The sequence below is a fragment of the Urocitellus parryii genome, chromosome 4, assembly GCF_045843805.1.
Source record: "Urocitellus parryii isolate mUroPar1 chromosome 4, mUroPar1.hap1, whole genome shotgun sequence".
NCBI classification, from domain to species: Eukaryota; Metazoa; Chordata; class Mammalia; order Rodentia; family Sciuridae; genus Urocitellus; species Urocitellus parryii.
The window spans coordinates 59,894,090-59,917,439 of NC_135534.1; the positions used below are offsets into that span (position 1 = coordinate 59,894,090).

Genomic DNA, 23,350 nt, shown 5'->3' on the forward strand with positions numbered 1-23,350 from the left:
GCCTAGATGCCCTTCAATAGATGAATGGATAAAAAAATGTGGCATTTATACACAATGGAGTATTACTCTGCATTAAAAAATGACAAAATCATAGAATTTGGAGGGAAATGGATGGCATTAGAGCAGATTATGCTAAGTGAAGCTAGTCAATCTTTAAAAAACAAATACCAAATGACTCCTTTAATATAAGGGGAGGAAACAAGGACAAGGTAGGGACGAAGAGCTTGAGACAAAGATTTACATTAACAGGGTTGAGAGGTGGGAGGGAAAGGAAGTGAGAAGGGAAATCGCATGGTAATGGAAGGCGATCCTCAGGGTTATACAAAATGACATATAAGAGGAAAGGAGGGGTAAGACAAGATAATACAAATGGAAGAAATGATTTACAGTAGAAGGGGTAGAGAGAGAAAAGGGGAGGGGAGGGGAGGGGAGGGGGGATAGTAGAGAATAGGACAGACAGCAGAATACATCAGACACTAGAAAGGTAATATGTCAATCAATGGAAGGGTAACTGATGTGATACAGGAATCTGTATACGGGGTAAAAGCGGGAGTTCATAATCCACTTGAATCAAACTGTGAAATATGATGTATTAAGAACTATGTAATGTTTTGAATGACCAACAATAAAAAAAAATTTTGAATTCTTTATATATTCTAGAGATTAGTGCTCCATCTGATGTGTGTGTGCTAAAGTTCCCTCCAAAATGTAGTATATTTTAATGTCTGGTATAGTGGTGCCACTTGCTTCACTCTTCTTGCTAAGCATGCTTTAGACATTCTGGGTCTCTTATTTTTCCAGATGAATTTCTTGATTGTTTTTTCTATTTCTATGAGGAATGTCTTTGGGATTTTGACTGGAATTGCATTAAATCTGTATAGTGCTTTTGGTCGTGTGGTCATTTTGACAATATTAATTCTGACTATCCAAGAGCAAGGCAAATCTTTTCATCAGGATGGTATTTTAATCTCACTTAGATGTTTCATTTTAGGATCACTAATTTCCATCCCTTCACTCAAGAAACTTTTTCATCTGTTGAATAACATGCATTCACAATTTCTTGCTACTACCAATAGATTGTGAACTCATTCTTCTTTGCATCTGTAACATCTAGCATTAGATATAATACTATATAATAACTTATTTTTTCTTCTGTCAAGACATTGTTCCCACCATGGGATTTTTCAAGTATAGTCTCATTCCAAAGACAGCACTGCTTATCTATTACATTTCATATAGTTGTTTTCACAAACATATTAAAACATATGTTATTTTATAATATTAAAAGTATTAATTAGTGTAATGTAGCAGAGAAATGGACTTTCTATATTTAAAATGGAAGATATACTTTTAAAGCAAGTTTTAAAGAGACACCAACAACAATGCGATATTACATACTTATTCCACAGAAAGAATTTAAGAAGACTCCCTGAATGTGTACCCCATCCAACCCCCTGCTTTCAATCAAAGAATTCCTTGTAAAATATGTTGGATGGATGATTGTTTTAGGTTCCCTTTAGTTATAGCCATCAGCCAGTTGTAATAATTTTCTACCATTTGTTTGAGATCTGCCTTTAGATGCATCCAGTCAAGGAGTAATAAGGATGGAATAATTGAGGTGTATGCTTTAGAGTTGAGCACCATAATAATTAAACTTATCCAAGGTATAATGTATCTGGGTTATAGTATTCCTTCTCCAGTACCAATATACCAATAAGAATACAGATTTTAAGGCCTACTCTCTTCCTTTATATGGGCTCTGGTTCATAGGAAGGGCTCTCCTTCTGACTCATGTTCCCATTCTAACATTCTGCATTGACTTTCAGTCATCTGCCAGGTCTGGGCTTTGAAAGTCACCTTCTCATGATCAGGGCTACTTTGTTTAGAGAAAGAAGTCCTTCTACCTGTAGTCAGAATTCCTCAGATTCCACTGACCTGTCTTCTGCCTTTCGCTTCCCTTGACTGTATCCTATCATCCTGCTGGGATGTCCACTACTCCTTGGACTTCCACTCATTCTATGCTTAGACTTTGTATTTACTGTCCTATATGACTGACACAGATTTACTCTTTATATGCAAATGAACAACATTCAATATGCATAATTATAGTTCAAAAATAATTTTCACAGAAATCCCATTCTTTTTATTTTGTTTGTTTTATTTATACATGACAGTAGAATGTATTTTAAAAAAACAAAAACAAAATATATAAATATATAAATATGTATGTATATATGGCGTACAACTTCCCATTCTTCTGGTTGTACATTATGTAGAATTACATTGATTGTGTATTCATATATAAACATAGGAAAGTAATGTCTGATTGATTCTACTAACTTTCCTACTCTTAATTTTGCTTTCTGTTCTTCATTTAATTTGTCTAATCCAAAGTACTTCTATTCCCCACCCCCAATTGTGTGTTAGCATCTGCATATTTGAGAGAACTTTTCGCTTTTGGTTTTTGGGAATTGGCTTACTCACTTATTATGATAGTCTCCGTTCCATCCATTTACTGGCAAATGCCATAATTTCATTTCTCTTTATGGCTGAGTAATATTTCATTGTGTATATACAACATATCATTATTGTCTTTATCCATTCTTCTGTTGAAGTGCATCTAGGTTGGTTTTATAGTTTAGCTATTGTAAATTGAGCTGCTATAAGCATTCATCACGTCAATAGATTTATAGACATCAATCTCATGACTATCTCAATAGATGAAGAAAAAACATTTAAGAAAACATAGCACCCATTCATGTTCACAACTCTAGAAAAAACTAGGGATAGTAGGAACAGACCTCACCATTGTAAAAGCTGTTAATGTTAGACCCAAGGACATCATCATTCTAAATGGAGAAAAATTGAAAACATTGCCTCTAAAAACTGGATCAAGACAAGAATGCCCTCTTTCCCCTCTTCTATTCAACCTCATCCTTGAAACTAGTCAGAACAATTAGACACGAAAAAGAAATTAAAGGGATATGAATGTGAAAACAAGAACTCAAACTATCACTATTTGCCAAAGACATGATTCTATATTTAGAAGACCCAAAAAACTCCATCAGAAAACTTCTACAACTAATAAATTCAGAAAAATAACAGTGTATAAAATTAACATTCATAAATCAAATGCTTTCCTATACATCAGTGATCAATCAACTGAAAGATAAATTAGGCAAAGACTTAGAAGATGAAAAGATCTCCCATACTATTGGATAGGCAGAATTAATATTATCTAAGTGGCCACACTACCCAAAGTACTATACAGATTTAATTCAGTTCCTATTAAAATTCCAATAATGTTCTTCACAGAAATAGAAAAAGCATTCATGAAATTCATTTGGAAAATTAAGAGACCCAGAATAGCCGAAGCAATCCTTAGCAAGAAAAGTGAAGTAGAAAGCATCACAATACCAGACATTAAATTATACTACAGAGCTGTAGTAACAAAAATGCCCATGGTATTGGCACCAAATCAGAAATATAGATGGGTGGTGCAGAATAGAAGACACAGAGACAAACCCATATAAATAATTATCTTGTACTAGACAGAGATCACATTCTTAATAAGCACATGACAAGTGGCCTCTTAAAAATTAGCTGCACATAATTGTGGGGTTCATTTTGACATAATCACACATGCATAGATTATAATTTGTTCCATTTAAGTCTCCAGTACCTCTTCACTCTCTTTCCTTCTCCCTTGGCATCTCCACTTCTTATTCCCATAGCCTCCGCCCAGCACAAATTTATTTTTTTTATAAGTTAATACTTATAGGTATAAATAAAGGTGTAATTCACCATGATACATTTACACATGCAAACAGCATAATTTGGTCAACTTAATTCCACAGTTCCTTACATTTTCCACCCCTTTTCTTATCTACACCACTAAATTTCCCTTCCATTTTCTTGCATCTTCCTTGCCCACATCCCCTTCTTATTTTCTCAGACTTACATAAATGAGAGAAAATATTCAACCCTTGACTTTCTGAGTTTAGCTTATTTCACTTAGTGTGATGTTCTCCAGTTCCTTCTATTTACTGGCAAGTTTCAAGGCAACAGATGAATGAATAAAAACTGTGGCATATCTACACAATATAGTTTTACTCAGTTATGAAGAAGAATGAAATTACTGCAAAGTGTCCTTCTGGCTTCTCTAATGGAAAGATAGATTATAACATCTTTTTTTTTTCTTATAGGATGTACTACTTTCTGAAGTAATTTTAAAATTCTTTTCCTTAATTAATGTCTTAAATTTCCCTTCAGAATATACATATATCTTGTCTTGTTCATGACCCTGTACTCAGCACATAGAATGTGTGCAACTTATCAGGTATTGAATATGTATTGGACAAAGAAATAGCTGGTCCTCAAATTTGACCTTCAGGGCTACTGCTGTGCTGTGGACACTTTGCAATTTTGATCAATATTTCCTTGATCACTCTCTAATGAAATATTTCCTTAGATATCTGTAGGATGCACATAGAAGAGTGACTAATTCCTGGCAATGTTAAAGTTATTGACGAATCAGGGCTGGGGCTGGGGCTCAGCAGTACAATGCTTGCCTTGCATGTGTGAGGATGTACTGGGTTTAATCCTCAGCACCATATAAAAATAAATAAATAAAATAAAGGTACATAAAAAGTTACTGACAAATTCTTCATTTTAACATTTTCTATGTGTTCTATTGTTCAAAGGATGAGATTTTGTATATCTGTTCCTTACTGAATGCTAGGTTATGAAGTATTCCATACATCTTATGTGCTCTCAAAAATTTTTTATTACAATTAAAATTAGCTGTTTTTATTTTATTAGATATTGATTAGATATTGATTAGATATTTATTTTATTTTATTAGATATTGATGTATAGAATTGTGAAAATCTGTTGAAGGCAAGATTTATCTTAAGACATAAAAATTAGGATGCAATTATTTCTTTAACTCCTAACTTAAACAATTAATGCTTATTATAATGCTATTATTTTTATTATTTATTGATAAAAGTAATTACAATGTACTTTTTCCTGGATTTAAATGTAGTTCATTGTGAGCCTGTTTAACATACAGAGAGCTAGTAAGAATGTCTTCTGCCATTTTAAACAATTAGTTTTCAGCATTCATGTGACAGAGGAGGATTCTGAAGGTGAGTGATACTCCTGGGTTCCTCTTAGCCACAGAAGTCACCTATGATTGTTCAAGCACCACAATGCAGAACATGGAACTCACCATCTCACATCTCAGGTTTTCTCTTATTTGAGTCATTCCCTGAATGTGTATGTACCTATTTTTTATTTCTTTTAATTTTGATGAATTGTTTTGCTCTTGACCTTGCCATCCTCCTTCCTCATCCTCCCACATATCTGGGATAACAGGTATGCACCACTGTGTCTGGATTTGTACCCCATTTTTTCTTGTCTTTTTACATTGGATAAAATATTCTTTAATAATCATAGGTCCCAGATTGTCTTATATTTTTCTCTAAATACCATATGAGTTTCTCAATCATTGCCAATTGTTCTATGTGTCATTATACTTACCAGTTCTCTAACCAAGTTCCAGGAAGAAAGAAGTTGCTTTAGGAAACCTGTGCCCCATTGATAATAGACCCTAGTATATTTAAGTGTCATTTCTAGGGTGCTTTCCAATATTGTACCATATGAGAATGTTCTAGCAGAGTCCTGTCCACAGATCACAAGTGGAGTCACTGTGAATCCTGCATTTGAAATTCAAGCACAGACAGTGGCGCAAAGATTTTAAGGAGAAGGCTCTCCATGGTAATACCAGAAAAACTCATTACTCCATGTGTCCTTAATTTTTACAGGAGATTTTTTTTTGAGGATTCTGCCAAAAAAAAGGGCTTTGCTTGAAAAAGAGGAGGGGAAGTAAAAGGTATTATTCTGGTTGGAGTGAAGTGAAAGAGATTATGGACTCTAGCCACTGTCAATACTGACATTTAAACTATCATGGTCTTTTCCCAATTGCATTATGAAGATGGGATAACAATAGTAATATTTATAATAGCAAGTTATTATCAAGGCCACTAATATGCACAGTTATATATTTTTTTTAAATTAAATGTTTAAAGATGTACGTTTAGTATTAACTGGGAGTTATTTCTGTACTATAGTATTCATCTTCTTGAGTTCTTATATTTTAGACAAAATAGAATCATAAATATTAAGGAATCATTGAAAGGTTACTAAGATGTTGGGATTTTTTTTTCTTTTTTTGCATGTGTGTTTTGGAAGAATTTATTGGATTTAAAGTGTAAGGAGTCAGTAACTTATTTCAGAACTAGTACTTATATTTATATTTAAATCCTGTCTCCAAGTTATAGGTCTCAGCCCAATTTTCCATCAACTGATTATCAAGTCATCCTACATTAGGAAAGCAGAGAGTCAGTTGCTCTTGTTACCACCCTTTCTTCAGTAATCTCTGGATTCCTTGCTTGATTTCCTGGGTTCTCACCCCATAAACAATGGGGTTTAGGGATGCAGGGATGACATGGTGAAGGACATTGAGCAAAATTGGCACATCAGGAGAGACCTTTCTCTTGACCACATGTGTGAGGACAAAGACCAGAAGAATGGTGCTGAAGAAGAGGATGAGGATGAAATGGGAACCACAAGTGCTGAGGGCTTTGGCCACAGCACCCTCAGCCTTGAGTTTTAGCACAGCTCGCAGTATGAGGATGTAAGAGAGGAAAATGAGGATAAGGTCAGATCCCAGTAGCGTCCAGCCTCCAGCAAACTGGTAAAGGCGATTGAGGGTGACATCATCACAAGAGAGCCTGGAGACAGACATATTGGCACAGATGCAGTTCTCAATGACATTTCTCCCACAGTAATAGAGTCGTGCTGAGAGAATGGGGATGGGCAGACATATGAAGACATTCCTGGCCACAATAAAAATGACAGCCTTGACTACAAATTGGTCAGTGATGATGGATGGGTATCTCAGTGGGTGGCAGATGGCTACATAGCGATCAAAGGCCATTACCATGAATGTACAGGATTCCATGGCTAGAAAGCTATTCATGATATACATCTGAAGGAAGCAGGCAGAAAAGCTGATGAGCCTGAGATCAAACCAGAAGATGGCCAGGACCTTGGGGATGACAGTGAGGCAGAGCACAATATCCAGCAAGGAGAGGACGCTGAGCAGATAGTACATGGGCTCATGCAGGGAGGCTTCTAGCTGTATGGTGATCAGAAGGATAGCATTGGCCCCCATGGCCAGAAGGAAGAGGAGACTGAGGGGCAGGGACAGCCAGAGTTGCCAGCCAGGAGATGTGACAAAACAATTCAGAAGGAAGTCTGAAATTCCACTGGGGTCAGTGTCATTTTGGTGTGCCACCATATTTAGTCATGTATTTTTACAACTTTCTTTTAGTGATCTGTAAAATGTGGATAATAATCATCTGATGATTCTAAGTACATGAAAACAGAACAAATTTCTTTATGTGGACACAGCTTGTGGCTGTATATCCAGGCCATTGTTATTTGTCTGTTTATCCATAATGCAATGCTAGTTGGGCTACTCCTATTACATTATACAGTGCAGAGGACTGAGATAATGTGATTTATTATAGGCTTGATTTAATCAATTTTTGCTTTCAATAGAATTGTTGGGTACTTTCAGAAACTTAAAAGGAAAAAAATTACTTAGGAATCTTTGGGGACAGATGAGATTCTCAATATGTATCTAAAATTTTTCCTGTTTTCTTTTTCACAGCCACATAAACTATCATATCTGCAATTTAACTCTCACAGTATGCCTAGTAGAGCCTGACATAAAAGGGACACAGATAAATGTCCCTAGTTCCCATGGAATTTACATCTCGAGATTTTAGTTGAATTTATTTCTTGATTTAATTAGAGATTTTTATTTATTATATACTAAAAATAAAATTAACTTCCAATTATGTAAGAGGTCACTTTTATTTGGTAAAATGACCCTACCACATAATTGTACCCCCCTCTACTTCTTAGATGGATCTTCATATTTGGAGAATAGCTAATTTCTGGAAGAAACAAGTTTAAAGTGAATGAGAAATTTCACACAGTTACAAGGGAGTAACAAGTGTCATTGAACAAGTGGAAATCTTCTGATTGCTATTGTGCGGGGGAGGGGCTACAGCGTACCTTTCCAGCCTTCCATCCCTTTTTCATGTTCCTTTTCTATCTTGAATAAAATGATCCATGTACATGTTTCTCACCCTCCAGAAAGTAGTTCAATATTGCCACTTTTTTCATTTTATTTAGTCTTCTCCTGTTATTCCATAAGGTGACAGGGTCACAAAGTGAAAAAGAAACACTCTTACTGTGAAGGAGTAAAACTAAAATGATTCTGGAGGCTGATGGGTACTAATGAGAACAAACAACATGAACAACAATAATGACATGTGCAAGAGCGATGGCTACCTCTGACCTGAGGGATAGGCTGGAGAAAAAGAATTGAACTTGTATTTGTTAAGGAGATCCCAAAGAATGCTGCCACTTGGCAAAAGTATTAGTCAGGCCTTTCAAATCATATAGTTCTTTGTACTTAAGTCTGTTTACTGGGACAGAAATCTCTATTAAGATGTTATTTTGTGGGTTTATAAGCTCTTTTCCATTGAGCATTTAAGAACTGTCCTGTTTCTTTTTCATTAGGCTCTCCAATATAATATAAAATTATATAATTATTTTTGGAACCCTTACTATTTCCAGGGAAATGTGTTCAAATATTCTAGAACTTTATTACATTTAATCATCAATATCTAGTAACATATATTATATTATCAAATATAACTTATAAATATGGAACTGAGAGCTCAAGATCCAGATTGGTAGGCAACCATGCTGTACTGTTCTAATCCTAATCCGACTTTACACAGAAAGTTGGATACAAATAATTTCCAGAATCCCTTTAGGCCTTGCAAATAATTCCATGAAAATTTGCTTGCCCATCAATCTTATAAAGAAGGAAATATACTTAACCCATGATGTAACTAATCATTTAAAAAATGGAATCTTTTAAAGAAGGAATAGTTTGTGGTGGAGTCAGTGTGACAAGGAAGTTGTAATTATACTGTAGATCCCAAACTGTGTGATATTGACACATTGATAGAGGCATAACTTTTTCAAGAGATTCAAATAGTACATTTGTTCAGTTATGTATTTCTTTTTCCCCAAATGACATTCCAATCCTGTCAGCTGGCTCATCTCAGATTCTTCTCATTTGGGAGACTTTTAGTGATACTGGCTGCTCTACGTGGAGGGAGGATGGACATGCCTTCCCGGGTCTCCCCATTTCACCTCTGCTTCCCCAAGCAAATCTGACAGATGTAGCTCTCTTGCCTGATACTTAGAAAATCTCCCAATTATTTTTCTCTTGCTAAAATAGAGTATATTAGCAATGACTTTGGCAAGTCCAAAATCAATTTTAAACAAAATGTTTCATTTGTGACTCACAATGCTCTGAAGTAGGTAGAGTAAGTTGACTACTTTAGCAGTTTGACTTTCACTTTGCAAGTTCAGATTCAGTGATATTATGCCTTTTCTATGGTTTAACTGATAGGTTTCAAATGTGTAAGAAATAGAAGTGCAAGTCAAATGGAAGGACTGGCAATTCAGCCATATTTGTGGAGAAGCCTAGGGGAAGAAATATGTGGGTTTTTTTTGTCCCTTAATTATTTTTACCCTAGCATGGCATTTCTGAGGGCAATATAAGAACTATAAGATTATTTTGTCTCCCATTCATTTACTTCTCCTTTCTCTGAACATTTATGCATGTTCTACACTCATAAGTCATCTAAAAAACTCTGAGTGACTTGCTCAGCCCTAGAAGTAAAGCACTTGTCCTTTGGCCTCCCCTCCTCTTTTAATCTTGGTTTGCAATCTGGATTGGTAGGCAACCATGCTGTACTATTCTAATGCTAATCCCACTTTACTCAGAAGGTTGGATATAATTAATTTATAGAATCCCTTTAGGCCTTGCTAATAATTCCATGAAAATATGCTTGGCCATCAATCTTATAAAAAATGAAATATACTTTACCCATGATATCACTAAATATTTGCGAGAGGCCGAACTGGTGATGAGAACTAAGATCTTGTGTTTTCTGTTTCCAGCCAGGGACAGGATGAGGAAGCCAGGGAAGCTGAAAGTCTAAAATCAAATCAAAGTCCTTGAATCCCAAGCCCTTCCCTAGGCTGCATGACAGGCCCACAGCATGGCACCAGGGAAGCCTTGTTTTAAGAAGTGGAAAGGTTGTTGGAGGGATCACCTAGTTGGATAAAACTCCGGCATGGAAGGCATCTCTGCACATGTAGTTCCAGCTACTATTGTGTGCAGATAGTGATAGGTAGCTCCTTGCTTTTCTGGGTACATTTTTTTTTTTTTTATTTTGGCAGCAATATCTTTTACCCATTGATTGGGTTGTGCTGAAATTTTCTCAACTACTACTTTCTTACTGCCACCCAGCTGTGGTCTTTGTCCCCTGCCTCTGAAGTTACATAGACCAAATGTAATTTCTAGCCAATGATCAAAGATTTTTATATTTATAGCTGAAATCTCCAAATTTTCTCAACTGGGTTCCAGAGGATGCACTTCCTAGTTCTTCTACCTGCTATTAATATCCTTTGGACAAACTCCAGCTTTTATATTTCTGGTGCTACAAAGTGCCCAGAGGAGGACAAGGAGAGAAGGTCCCAGAGCACAGACCCCCACTTGTGCCTCCTTACCTGATGAGGAGATGGTTTGTATTTCTCCCTTTTCAGACTACTTCATCATTACTGACTCAGGAAAGGAAAACAGATTGAGATAGGTTCTTGTCTTCTGGTTAAACTCAGTACAGCATCCTGTACCAAGATTCCCTTACAGAAGGGATGAAGCATGGGGTCAGGTTCACAGGAATTGAGGCTCTGGTTGGTTCCAGAGGTATCTGCAGATAATTATACTCTAGATGCTCAGGGATACTGCCTTTTTTGAGCTTCTCAATTCCCCTTCCCCTGGGCCTAAAAGGTCCTCCTAGGTTAGGCAGGTGGATGAAAAAATAAAGTGTTTTTCTTTCTTTCTGAATGCTCTCCTGGTAATTTAGCCCAATACTGTGTGACAGGTGGTCTCCTGGGTAGAAAGTTTATTTACTCATCTATGTATGTTCATGCTCATTTACATGTGCACATTCAGCACCTTTTGCATATTCCAAAAACTCATTCAGAAGTTCTGTGGGCTTCTGGCACATGCTTATTAGATAGGTACAGCCTATTCAATTGAATGAATCAAAGTTAACTCCTCATGGCATTTATCATGGACCTTTAAAAATACCATGAAAATTATAGTGTATGCTGCAATTTATTCAGCAGGAATCTTTCAATTTAATGAAGCAAATCCAACTTGTTTTTCTTTATGCAGTAATAATCTACCCTTGATGCCATCAATCTACCTTTTCATCTTTGGCAGTTTTCCTTGTCTTCTGAATGTCTTCTATGACTCTACTTAATGTTTTTGAATATATGGGATTCAGTTTTATTGATTCAATGTTTTTGTTTTGTAATTTGCTAATTTTGACCAATTAATTTCCTTCCTCATACTATTTGTGGTTGTATTTTCTACTTATGTTCATTTCTAGAAAATTTTTATTGTATATCACACATTTTGGATTTTGCTTAGATACTATATTTAATTTAGTTTTAATTCTGCAAATATTCCTAATCTTTTCTCTGAATGCATGTAAGTTACTTGGAAACAATTTTATCCTTTTGGGCTCTGTTAGCACAAACTAGAACAAATTTTGGTCTAGAACTAGTTTTGATTCAGAACTGAAGAAAGATTCCTTTGAGTATTCTGTTTGAAGCCTCATGAATTATGTTTTTTTTTTCCTTTGCTGGCTAGTAGAATGGCTATTCTTTAGGCCCATGTGAGAGTTGGATACTCTCTATTATAATCCCTAGGGTACTATAGTTTCTCCTCCTACCTCATGTAGCTTCCTCATTTGTTACACTTATCACTTGAGGATCCTTTGCAGATTGTGACCATTCTCTGTGTGTGCAGTTCTTTCTTCCCCAGAACTATGCCCTGTTAACTTTAGCTTTATTCTTCTTTATATACTTCCAACTACAACTCTTCAATTCAGGGACTCCACTGAATTCCACCTAGGTTCCATCCCTTCTCCCTCACGGTAGCCTGGGAACTGAGTCAAGGCAGCAAACTGGAGCAACTGCCTCACTTGTTTCCCATATTGCAGGGATCCCTGTTCTCACTTGCATGTTGTCTGGTGCATTAGAACCATTAATTAATATATCTCACTCAGTTTTGATTGCTCTTTTTTCCCCCAGTTATTAATGTGAATTCAGTACCTTTTACTCCATCTTAGCTAGAAGCTGAAGTCTATGGGAATTTTAAACTTTACCTTTTATCACCACTTGACCACTTATTCTGGCTTATCTAAAATATGATCTCACAAAGTAGCAAGCCAGTCAGGTTACCATATCTTGTGTGATTTCATTATCTTGAATCTGGAAATGGGTTCATTGAAACTGGTTCAGTGAGTGGATCCCTGCTCTGACACCAGCCTTCTGCTCTGTACATATTCTTCTAAGACAATCTGGTTCCATACCATTGAGCCTCCTTTAGAGAAACATGGACTATAGTTTGGGCATCCAAAGATCCTCCTTCCTTCTGCTTCTGCTGTTTCTGGGGTGAGGTGGGGATCAGAGTTTACAGTGAACTTCTACCCCTTTTCATCCTCATGTCCTTTCCTCTCCGTCTTTTGCCTTTTTTGATCCTCTTTATCCTAGTTGCTTAATTTCTCCCAGTCACATTCTTTTACCTTCTTCTGTTTCTTCAGTTTTTCCACATTTTTTTAAACAATGTGTTAGGGAGAGTCTGAGTTGATCACCTTGCACCATGTAACCCTGATTTACATTCTAGGACCCCAGGGAATCTACTGTAGATGGAGTGCTCAATTTGGCTTCTTTACTCATAGTTCTGGCTCCTTGGTTGGAATGGCTCAAACACAGCAGAATGGCTAGGCATAGGCCTTTCTCCGAGCCTTCTCCATATGACTAACTTGAGCTCCCTCATAGCAGAGCTGCCTCAGGGTAGTGGGACAATTTTCTGGTGAAGGGCTCTTCTCTACTTGCTTTCAAACCTGAATCTCAGCCTTCAACTACAAAACTTTCCCAGTTGCAAGCACAGCTCTCATCACACCACAACCCCTGTTCTAGGCAGGTGTCTAACATCAGAGTGGTGACTTGATGCCTTCCTATCCCCATGTTGCCAGACTCTGTGAGGCAAAAATGTTTCTGAATGTGGGGAGGGGAAGGGGGGAATGGAAGGACAGCAGAATAAAATAGACATTATTATTGCTGTGGGTATATACGCTACTGCATGGCCAATGTAATTCTGCAACCTGTACACTCAGAAAAATGAGAAATTATATCCCATCTGATTCAAATGTATGATATGTCAAGATCATTGTACTGTCATGTGTAACTAATTAAAACAAATTAAAAAAGATTGCAACTGAAAAAAATGTTCCTGAATCTGACTCAATATTCTATACTCTGCTTCTCAGAAAGCAGAATTGATGTTTAAATTCAGCTGCTTCTGCTTCTCCAGAGAAAGGTAGCCTTGCTGGCCCTGAAGAGGCTGAAGAATCAGGAGTCCAGCATTTTCTTATTCTCAGGGGAGAAATCTCTCCTCTATGCTCCTAGCTCTTGATGTCTTATCCTTCAAAAGGCAGAGTCAGTATTGCCACTGAAGGTGTTAGAAAGAGTCTGATTTGATCACCTTGCACCAGTTGAATGAGGAAAACATGATACTTAGGAAATAAAAGCAATACATCAGACACTAGAAAGGCAATATGTCAATCAATGGAAGGGTAACTGATGTGATACAGCAATTTGTATACGGGGTAAAAGCGGGAGTTCATAATCCACTTGAATCAAACCGTGTAATATGATGTATTAAGAACTATGTAATGTTATGAACGACCAATAAAAAAAAAAGGCATATGGGAGAAAAAAAAAAAAGGAAATAAAAGCATGTGATTGTTTACACACAAGCAAAACCTGAAGTCAAGAAGCTTCTAGGGCAAATGCCTATGGGACCAAGTTCAAATTTTCCAGAAAGGTACTGATAAAAAGTAGGCACTCTGCATACACATGAAACCATGTGTCCTCCTACACTTATAGCTCATTGTAGTTACAATACACTCCAAGAAGCTTCTTAATGTTTCTGTATCTAGGGAAAGAACCACTTCAGTGATATTTTCAGGGAATCATATTCTTGTTCTTTTGACACATTCCTTTTTTCTTAAAGCAAGCTAAAAAATTTATTGCAAGAGCACTGTAGATGTTAGGGAGAGTCTGAGTTGATCACCTTGCACCAGTTGAATGAGGACGACGTGATACTTAGGAAATAAAAGTATGTGAATGTTTACACACAAGCAAAACCTGAAGTCAGGAAGGTTCTAGTACAAATGCCTGTGGGCACCAAGTTCCAATTTTCCAGAAAGGTACTGATAAAGAGTAGGCACACTGCATACAAATGCAACCATGTGTCCTCCTACACTGATAGCTCATAGTAATTATAATACACTCCAAGAAGCTTCTTAATTTTTCTGTATCTAGGAAAAAAACCACTTCAGTAAAATTTTCAGGGAGTCCTATTCTTGTTCTTTTGACACATTCTTTTTTTTTTAAAGCAAGCTAAAAAAATTATTGCAAGGGCAAAAGTAACAAAGTAACAGAATTTTAGTAGGGAGTTGTAAACTTGTTCTTTTTATGGACCTTGGGGTTTCCTCCCTTTTAAAACCCTTCCCTCTTCCCACTCCCCTCATTATCCCTCATATCCACATGTGTATGGTAGTGCTGACAGCCATGGCCATAGATCGCTATATTGTCATCTGCAACCCTCTAAGATACACCATGATCCTAACCAAAAAGGTGATAGCCATTCTGGGCATAGTCATCTTAGTTAGGAATTTGTATCGTAGGATTTCATTGGATCTCCACTTGTGTGTGCATCCAGAAAGATTGATTATTCTTAACTTTATCATAATTTACTCCATTAGTACCTGCAGGTAAAATATATGGCTGAACTTGTGGTAATGATTTCTTTTTTTCTGACTAGTCCCCTTCCTTGTAACCAAGGATTCAAGGCTAGAATTTGGGTAGGACAGAATTTTGCTTCCATGTCTTGACACTTGACAAATTGCATAAATTATTAAAATATTATATTTCTAATTTGTATTTTACTGGAGTAAATAAATGCGAGCATGTTTGTAAAGCCCTTAGAGGTTCTTGTTTGTGGTTCAATGTTGTTATTATTATTATAATTATTAATATTATTTTTACTAAACCCTAAAAATAGGCTTCTCAGTATCTTTTGGGGGAAAATGCTAATGAGCAATAACTAAATGTTTGCTGCTACTCAAATTGGAGCCCATTATACAAAACTGTCCATGGATCTTAATCTCAAATCCGTGCCTAGTCTTTGGAGCACATGTATATATATATAATTGCTAGTTTTGTGTTAATTTTATAAAAAATAATTTCCTTGGCTCAGAGCATTTTAAAAAATTGTTTCCTATGGGCCTCTATAGCCTAGGCTCATTTCCTGTGGACTATTGGCTAGCTTCTTGAAATCATCCTCTAATTCCCCTCAAAGTTAACTCTGCACATATTGGGTGGCTAACTTTTAGAGTCAGACATTCCACAGTCTGTCCAGCTCTTTTCATTTGGTTTTGTAATAGGGATAAACTTAATTTAAAACAATTTGTATACAAATCAAAACCACCATGAAATATTATCTCACTGCAATCAGAATGACAAATAAAAAGTAAAAACGTCAGTCAAGAATGAAGAGAAGGAAAATCTGATAACTCATTTGATGGGACCATACATTAGTAGAGCCATTATAGAAAATAGTATGGAAGTTCCTCAGAAAATTACCACAGGATACAGTAATTCCACCACTGGGTACATATCCAAAGGTGAGGAAATCTGTTTGTTGAAGAGATATTTGCACTCATATGTTTATTGCAGTAGTATTCACAATATGCAAGGTATGAATAAACTGAAATGTTCATTGGTGAGTGGATGGACAGAGCAAAGGTGGTATAAATACACAAAGGAATGTTATTCAGCCATTAAAATCATGACATCCTGTCATTGGCACCAATTTGAGGACACTTATTAAATGAAATAAACCAGGTGCAGAAAGACAAATACTGTACACTCTTCCTCAAATATGAAGATAAAACATTGACCTAATAGAAACAGAGCGTAGAATAGTGGTTAGCACAGTCTTGGAAGGGTGGAGAATAGGGGGAGATAGAGGATAATTAAAAGGTACAGGTGTCCAATTGTACAGAAGGTATAATGTGTAATGATCTCTAGCACAGTAAGTAACTATGGCTGACAGCATTTAATTGTATATTTCAAAATAGCTTGTAGAGAGGGTATTGAATGTTCCCAACACAAAGAAATGATAAATAGGATTATGGATGTATCAGTCTGTTCTGATCATTAGAAAATCCACACATGTATGAAATATCACACTGTACTCCAAAAATATCTAAAATTATAAGGTGGTAATTAATTAAAAAGTTAATAAAATATATACAAGCAAATTGATGTAAAATTTATAATTTTATCTATATTCATATGTGGGGTTAACCTATGAATCTTTTTCTCTTGATAAATTTTTTCTCTATTAAGTTATTCTGTTTTGTTTTATTGTTTATTTTCTGATTTTGCCATAAGGATAATTTAATTTTTGAAACTGAGTTTGCAAGTTTTTGAATTTTGTAGTTCTGTGGAACAGTTAATATAGTATAGGAAACTCAAATTATGATAGGTACATGTATGAATATGCCACAATGAAACCCACTATTCAGAGTAATTCATATGTAAGAATAAAAAAAGTTTTAAAAAAGCTATATTGTCTTGACATTTATTTGGAAGACAATCTGAAATGACTCTTTTGTCTATCTTCAGTTTTTGTTATGTTTTGATTTTAGTCTTTTGAGCTCTTCTTTCTGGTATTTCAAACTTTCTGTTTAAATTAAGGGCTAAGGATGAGTGCTTCCCTGGTAAATGGAAAGTCCTGGGTTTGATCCCCAGCACTGGGGGAAAACTACAGATTTCCTGACTATTTTTTTCTTTGTGTCTTTGTTTCATTTCTTCAGATTTTTCTTTCTCCTCTTTCAGTGTACATTGACTGTCACCTTAGTCCCATTCTCTGTGTATTTCTGCTCAATGCACCCTGAGTTTCAACCAGGGTATTCTGTTCTTTTTTTTATTGTTGGTAGTTCAAAACATTACATCTATTTTGATATATTTCACAGTTTGATTCAAAAGGGTTATGAACTCCCATTTTTACCCCGAATACAGATTGCTGAATCACATCAGTTACATCAATTACATTTCCATTGATTTACATATTGCCATTCTAGTGTCTGATGAATTCTGCTCTCTATCCTATTCTCTACTATCCCCCCTCCCCTCCCCTCCCCTCCCCTCTTCTCTCTCAACCCCCTTTACTGTAAAACACTTCTTCCACTTGTATTATTCTTCCCTTACCCCTCACTTCCTCTTGTATGTAGTTTTGTATAACCCTGAGGATCACCATCCCTTTCCATGCAATTTCCCTTCTCTCTCCCTTTCCCTCCCGCCTCTCATCTCTATTAATGTTGATCTTCTTCTCCTATTCTTCGTCCCTACTCTGTCCTTATATCAAAGAAGTCATTTGGCATTTGTTTTTAAGGATTGGCTAGCTTCACTTAGCATAATCTGCTCTAATGCCATCCATTTCCCTCCAAATTCTATGATCTTGTCGTTTCTTAATGCAGAGTAATACTCCATTGTGTATAAATGCCACATTTTTTTTTATCCATTCATCTATTGAAGGGCATCTAGGTTGGTTCCACAATCTTGCTATTGTGAATTGTGCTGCTATGAACATCGATGTAGCAGTGTCCCTGTAGCATGCTCTTATTAGGTCTTTGGGGAATAGACCGAGAAGGGGAATAGCTGGGTCAAATGGTGGTTCCATTCCCAGCTTTCCAAGAAATCTCCGTACTGCTTTCCAAATTGGCTGCACCAATTTGCAGTCCCACCAACAATGAACCAGTGTACCCTTTTCCCCACATCCTTGCCAACACTTGTTGTTATTTGACTTCATAATGGCTGCCATTCTTACTGGAGTGAGATGGTATCTTAGGGTGGTTTTGATTTGCATTTCTCTGACTGCTAGCCATGTTGAGCATTTTTTCATGTACTTATTGATTGATTGTATGTCCTCCTCTGAGAAGTGTCTGTTCAGGTCCTTTGCCCATTTGTTGATTGGGTTATTTGTTGTCTTTTTGTCTAATTTTTTGAGTTCCTTGTATACTCTGGATATTAGGGCTCTATCTGAAGTGTGAGGAGTAAAGATTTGTTCCCAGGATGTAGGCTCCCTATTTACCTCTCTTATTGTTTCTTTTGCTGAGAAAAAAACTTTTTAGTTTGAGTAAGTCCCATTTTTTGATTCTAGTTATTAACTCTTGCGCTATGGGTGTCCTATTGAGGAATTTGGAGCCCGACCCCACGGTATGTAGATCGTAGCCAACTTTTTCTTCTATCAGACGCCGTGTCTCTGATTTGATATCAAGCTCCTTGATCCATTTTGAGTTAACTTTTGTGTATGGCGAGAGAAAGAGATTCAGTATCATTTTGATGCAAATGGATTTCCAGTTTTCCCAGCACCATTTGTTGAAGATGCTATCTTTCCTCCATTGCATGCTTTTAGCCCCTTTATCAAATATAAGATAGTTGTAGTTTTGTGGATTGGTTTCTGTGTCCTCTATTCTGTACCATTGGTCCACCCGCCTGTTTTGGTACCAGTACCATGCTGTTTTTGTTACTATTGCTCTGTAGTATAGTTTGAAGTCTGGTATCGCTATTCCACCTGATTCACACTTCCTGCTTAGCATTGTTTTTGCTATTCTGGGTCTTTTGTTATTCCATATGAACTTCATGATTGTTTTATCTATTTCTACAAGAAATGCTCTTGGGATTTTGATTGGCATTGCATTGAACTTATAGAGAACTTTTGGTAATATTGCCATTTTTGATGATGTTAGTTCGGCCTATCCATGAACAGGGTATATTATTCCATCTTCTAAGATCTTCTTCTATATCTTTCTTTAGGGTTCTGTAATTTTCATTGTATAAGTCTTTCACCTCTTCTGTTAGGTTGATTCCCAAGTATTTCATTTTTTTGGAGGATATTGTGAATGGAGTAGTTGTCCTCATTTCCATTTCAGAGGATTTGTCGCTGATATACAGGAATGCATTTGATTTATGCGTGTTGATCTTATATCCTGCCACTTTGCTGAATTCATGTATTAGCTCTAATAGTTTCTTTGTAGACCCTTTTGGGTCTGCTAGGTAAAGGATCATGTCATCTGCAAACAGTGATAATTTAAGTTATTCTTTTCCTATTTTTATGCCTTTAATTTCTTTCATCTGTCTAATTGCTCTGGCCAGTGTTTTGAGTACTATGTTGAACAGAAGTGGTGAGAGAGGGCATCCCTGTCTTATACCAGATCTTAGAGGGAATGCCTTCAGTTTTTCTCCATTCAGAATGATGCTGGCCTGTGGCTTATCATAGATTGCTTTTACAATGTTGAGGTATGATCCTGTTATCCCTAATTTTTCTAGAGTTTTGAACATAAAGGGATGCTGTACTTTGTCGAATGCTTTTTCCGCATCTATCGAGATGATCATATGGTTCTTATTTTTAAGTCTATCGATGTGGTGAATAACATTTATTGATTTCCGTATATTGAACCAGCCTTGCATCCCAGGGATGAATGCTACTTGATCATGGTGCACGATTTTATTGATATGTTTTTGAATCCGATTCACCAGAATTTTATTGAGGATTTTTGCGTCTAGATTCATTAGAGATATTGGTCTGTAGTTTTCTTTCTTTGAAGTGTCTTTATCTGGTTTAGGGATCAGAGTGATATTGGCCTCGTAGAATGAATTTGGAAGTTCTCCCTCTTTTTCTATTTCCTGAAATAGTTTGAAAAGTATTGGTGTTAGTTCCTCTTTAAAGGTTTTGTAAAACTCTGCTGTATACCCATCCAGTCCTGGGCTTTTCTTAGTTGGTAGTCTATTGATGGTTTTTTCTATTTCCTCTATTGTCATTGGTCTGTTTAGGTTGTCTATATCCTCCTGACTCAATCTGGGCAGATCATAAGACTTAAGAAATTTATCTATGCCTTCACTGTCTTCTATTTTATTGGAGTATAAGGATTCAAAATAATTTCTGATTATCTTCTGTATTTCTGAAGTGTCTGTTGTGATATTACCTTTTTCATCCCGTATGCTAGTAATTTGGGTTCTCTCTTTTCTTCTCTTCGTTAGCATGGCTAAGGGTCTGTCGATTTTATTTATTTTTTCAAAGAACCAACTTTTAGTTTTGTCAATTTTTTCAATTGTTTATTTTGTTTCGATTTCATTAATTTCAGCTCTGATTTTAATTATTTTTTGCCTTCTACTTCTTTTGCTGTTGTTTTGCTCTTCTTTTTCTAGGATTTTGAGATGAAGAATGAGATCATTTATTTGTTGTTTTTTTTCTTTTTTTAAGGAATGAACTCCAGGCAATGAATTTTCCTCTTAGAACTGCTTTCAATGTGTCCCATAGATTCCGATATGTTGTGTCTGTGTTTTCATTTAACTCTAAGAAGTTTTTAATTTCCTCCTTGATGTCTTCTAAAACCCATTGATCATTTAGTAACCTATTGTTCATTCTCCAAGTGATACTTGATTTTTCCTTCCTTCTTTTATCATTGATTTTCAGTTTCATTCCATTATGATCAGATAAGATGCATGGTATTATCTCTACTCCTTTATATTGTCTAAGAGTTCCCCTGTGACATAGTATATGGTCTATTTTTTGAGAAGATTCCATGTGCTGCTGAGAAAAAAGTGTAGCTACTTGATGTTGGATGGTATACTCTATATATGTCAATTAATTCTAGGTTATTAATTGTGTTATTGAGTTCTATAGTTTCCTTATTTAACTTTTGTTTGGAAGATTTGTCCAGTGGTGAGAGAGGTGTGTTGAAGTCTCCCATGATTATTGTATGGTGGTCTATTAGACTCTTGAACTTGAGAAGAGTTTGCTTGATGAACATAGCTGCACCATTATTTGGAGCATATATATTTATGATTGTTATGTCTTGTTGGTGTATGGTTCCCTTGAGCAGTATGTAGTGTCCCTCTTTATCCCTTTTGATTAACTTTGGCTTGAAATCTATTTTATTAGATATGAGTATGGATACTCCTGCTTGTTTCCACAGTCCATATGAATGGTATGATTTTTCCCAACCTTTCACTTTCAGTCTATGTATATCTTTTTCTATCATATGTGTCTCCTGTAGGCAGCATATTGTTGGGTCTTGTTTTGTGATCCATTCTACTAGCCTGTGTCTCCTAATTGGTAAGTTTAAGCCATTAACATTTAGAGTTATTATTGAGATATGGTTTGATCTTCCAGCCATATTTGTTTATTAATGTTACTAAACCTGTTTTGTTTTCCTCTTTGATTACTTTCCCCCTTTTACTGTCCTACCTCCCTCTGTTGGTTTTCAATGTTATTTTCCATTTCCTCTTCCTGTAATGTTTTGCCAAGGATTTTTTGAAGAGATGGTTTTCTAGCTGCGAATTCTTTTAACTTTTGTTTATCGTGGAAGGTTTTAATTTCATCTTCCATCCTGAAGCTTAATTTCGCCGGATACACGATTCTTGGTTGGAACCCATTTTCTTTCAGTGTTTGAAATATGTTATTCCAGGATCTTCTAGCTTTCAGAGTCTGTGTTGAGAGAACAGCTGTTATCCTGATTGGTTTACCCCTAAATGTAATCTGCTTCCTTTCTCTTGTAGCTTTTAAAATTCTCTCCTTATAATGTATGTTGGACATCTTCATTATAGTGTGTCTAGGTGTGGATCTCTTATGATTTTGCACTTTCGGCGTCCTGTAGGCTTCTAGGATTTGGGATTCTGTCTCATTCTTCAAGTCTGGGAAGTTTTCTCATATTATTTCATTGAATACATTGTTTATTCCTTTGGTTTGGAGCTCTGTGCCTTCCTGTATCCCAATGACTCTTAAGTTTGGTCTTTTAACGTTATCCCATAATTCCTGGATGTTCTCCTCATGGTTTCTTAGCAGTCTTGCTGAGCTGTCTATGTTCTTTTCAAGTTGAAATTCTTTGTCTTCATTGTCTGATGTTCTATCTTCTAAGTGATCTACTCTGCTGGTAGTATTCTCAATTGAGTTTTTAAGTTGGTTTATTGCTTCCTGCATTTCTAGGATTTCTATTTGTTTGTTTTTTATTACCGCTGTCTCCCTGTGAAATTGATCTTTTACTTCCTGGATTTGTTTGTCAATGTGATCTTTCATTGTCTGATTTTACTGTCTCATGTCTTCCTTGAGACTCCAGATCATCTGTAGCATGTATATCCTGAACTCTCTCTCTGACATTCCCTCTGTTGCAGCTATTACCTCTTCTAAAGTTGAGTTGACCTGCATTGCTTGTGGTCCTTTCTTTCCTTGTCTTTTTATGCTTCTCACGTTTCTTTTTGCTTGGTGAAACTGTTGTGTTTATGATGTTTTCCCCCTAATTATTTATATTGCTCTTGTATTGTTGAAAAATCTCCCTTGCAGGGAGGGCAGTGGCTGTGTTCCTCCTCTAATTGGGGTGATCTGTCTACTGTGCTGGTGGGCTGCTAGGCCTGCTCTGCCGGTTGTTCGCAGGTCTGCCCACCCTGCGGGTGTGGGTGGCGGCTCTGCTCTGCCCCCACTCCAATTGTGGCGATGTGACTACAACACCCTCGGGTCCTTGGGCCTGATCCGGATGCGGGTGGCTGCTCTGCTCTGCCCCTACTCCAATTGGAGTAACGTGTCTACCATGCTGGCAGGCCTCTAGGCCTGTTCCACTGGTGGGTCTCAGGTCTGCCTGACTCTGGCAGTAGGGGGTGTTGGGGGTCGAGAGTCCTTTGCTCCTTGCGGTCATGTCCACGAAGAGATTTTGAAGTTTCCCGGTTGTTCGCCAGGTGGGCGGGGCTGTTAGCAGAGCCCGGAGGGCATGGCCATGTGCTGGGCCATGCGGGGACCCTTCTAGCTGAGTCGGGCCACCGGGAGCCGCCTGAAGAGCGGGGCAGCTGTGTCTGCATGGCTAAGATCCGGGCAGGTGGTTTGGCTGTTCGCAGAGCGAGAGCAGGGCCTCCCGGGAGAGCCGGGATGGCGGGGGCGTCTGCTGGTTTGGGCTGCCACTCCACTCTGGGCCGCCGCCGCTTTCAG

General features: G+C 36.9%; 1 protein-coding gene across 1 annotated transcript; it reads right to left on the reverse strand.

The window, feature by feature from the left end:
* Window positions 1-6,418: 6,418 nt before the first annotated feature.
* Window positions 6,419-7,366, reverse strand: LOC113177734 (olfactory receptor 56A3-like). Its single transcript, XM_026382258.2, has one exon. It carries the CDS (start codon window positions 7,364-7,366, stop codon window positions 6,419-6,421), a length of 948 nt encoding a protein of 315 aa, XP_026238043.2.
* Between the last annotated feature and the right edge of the window lie 15,984 nt (window positions 7,367-23,350).

Coding starts and splice junctions, on each gene's coding strand:
- LOC113177734 (XM_026382258.2), bottom strand. CDS start 7,366: ATGGTGGCACACCAAAATGACACTGACCCCAGTGGAATTTCAGACTTC.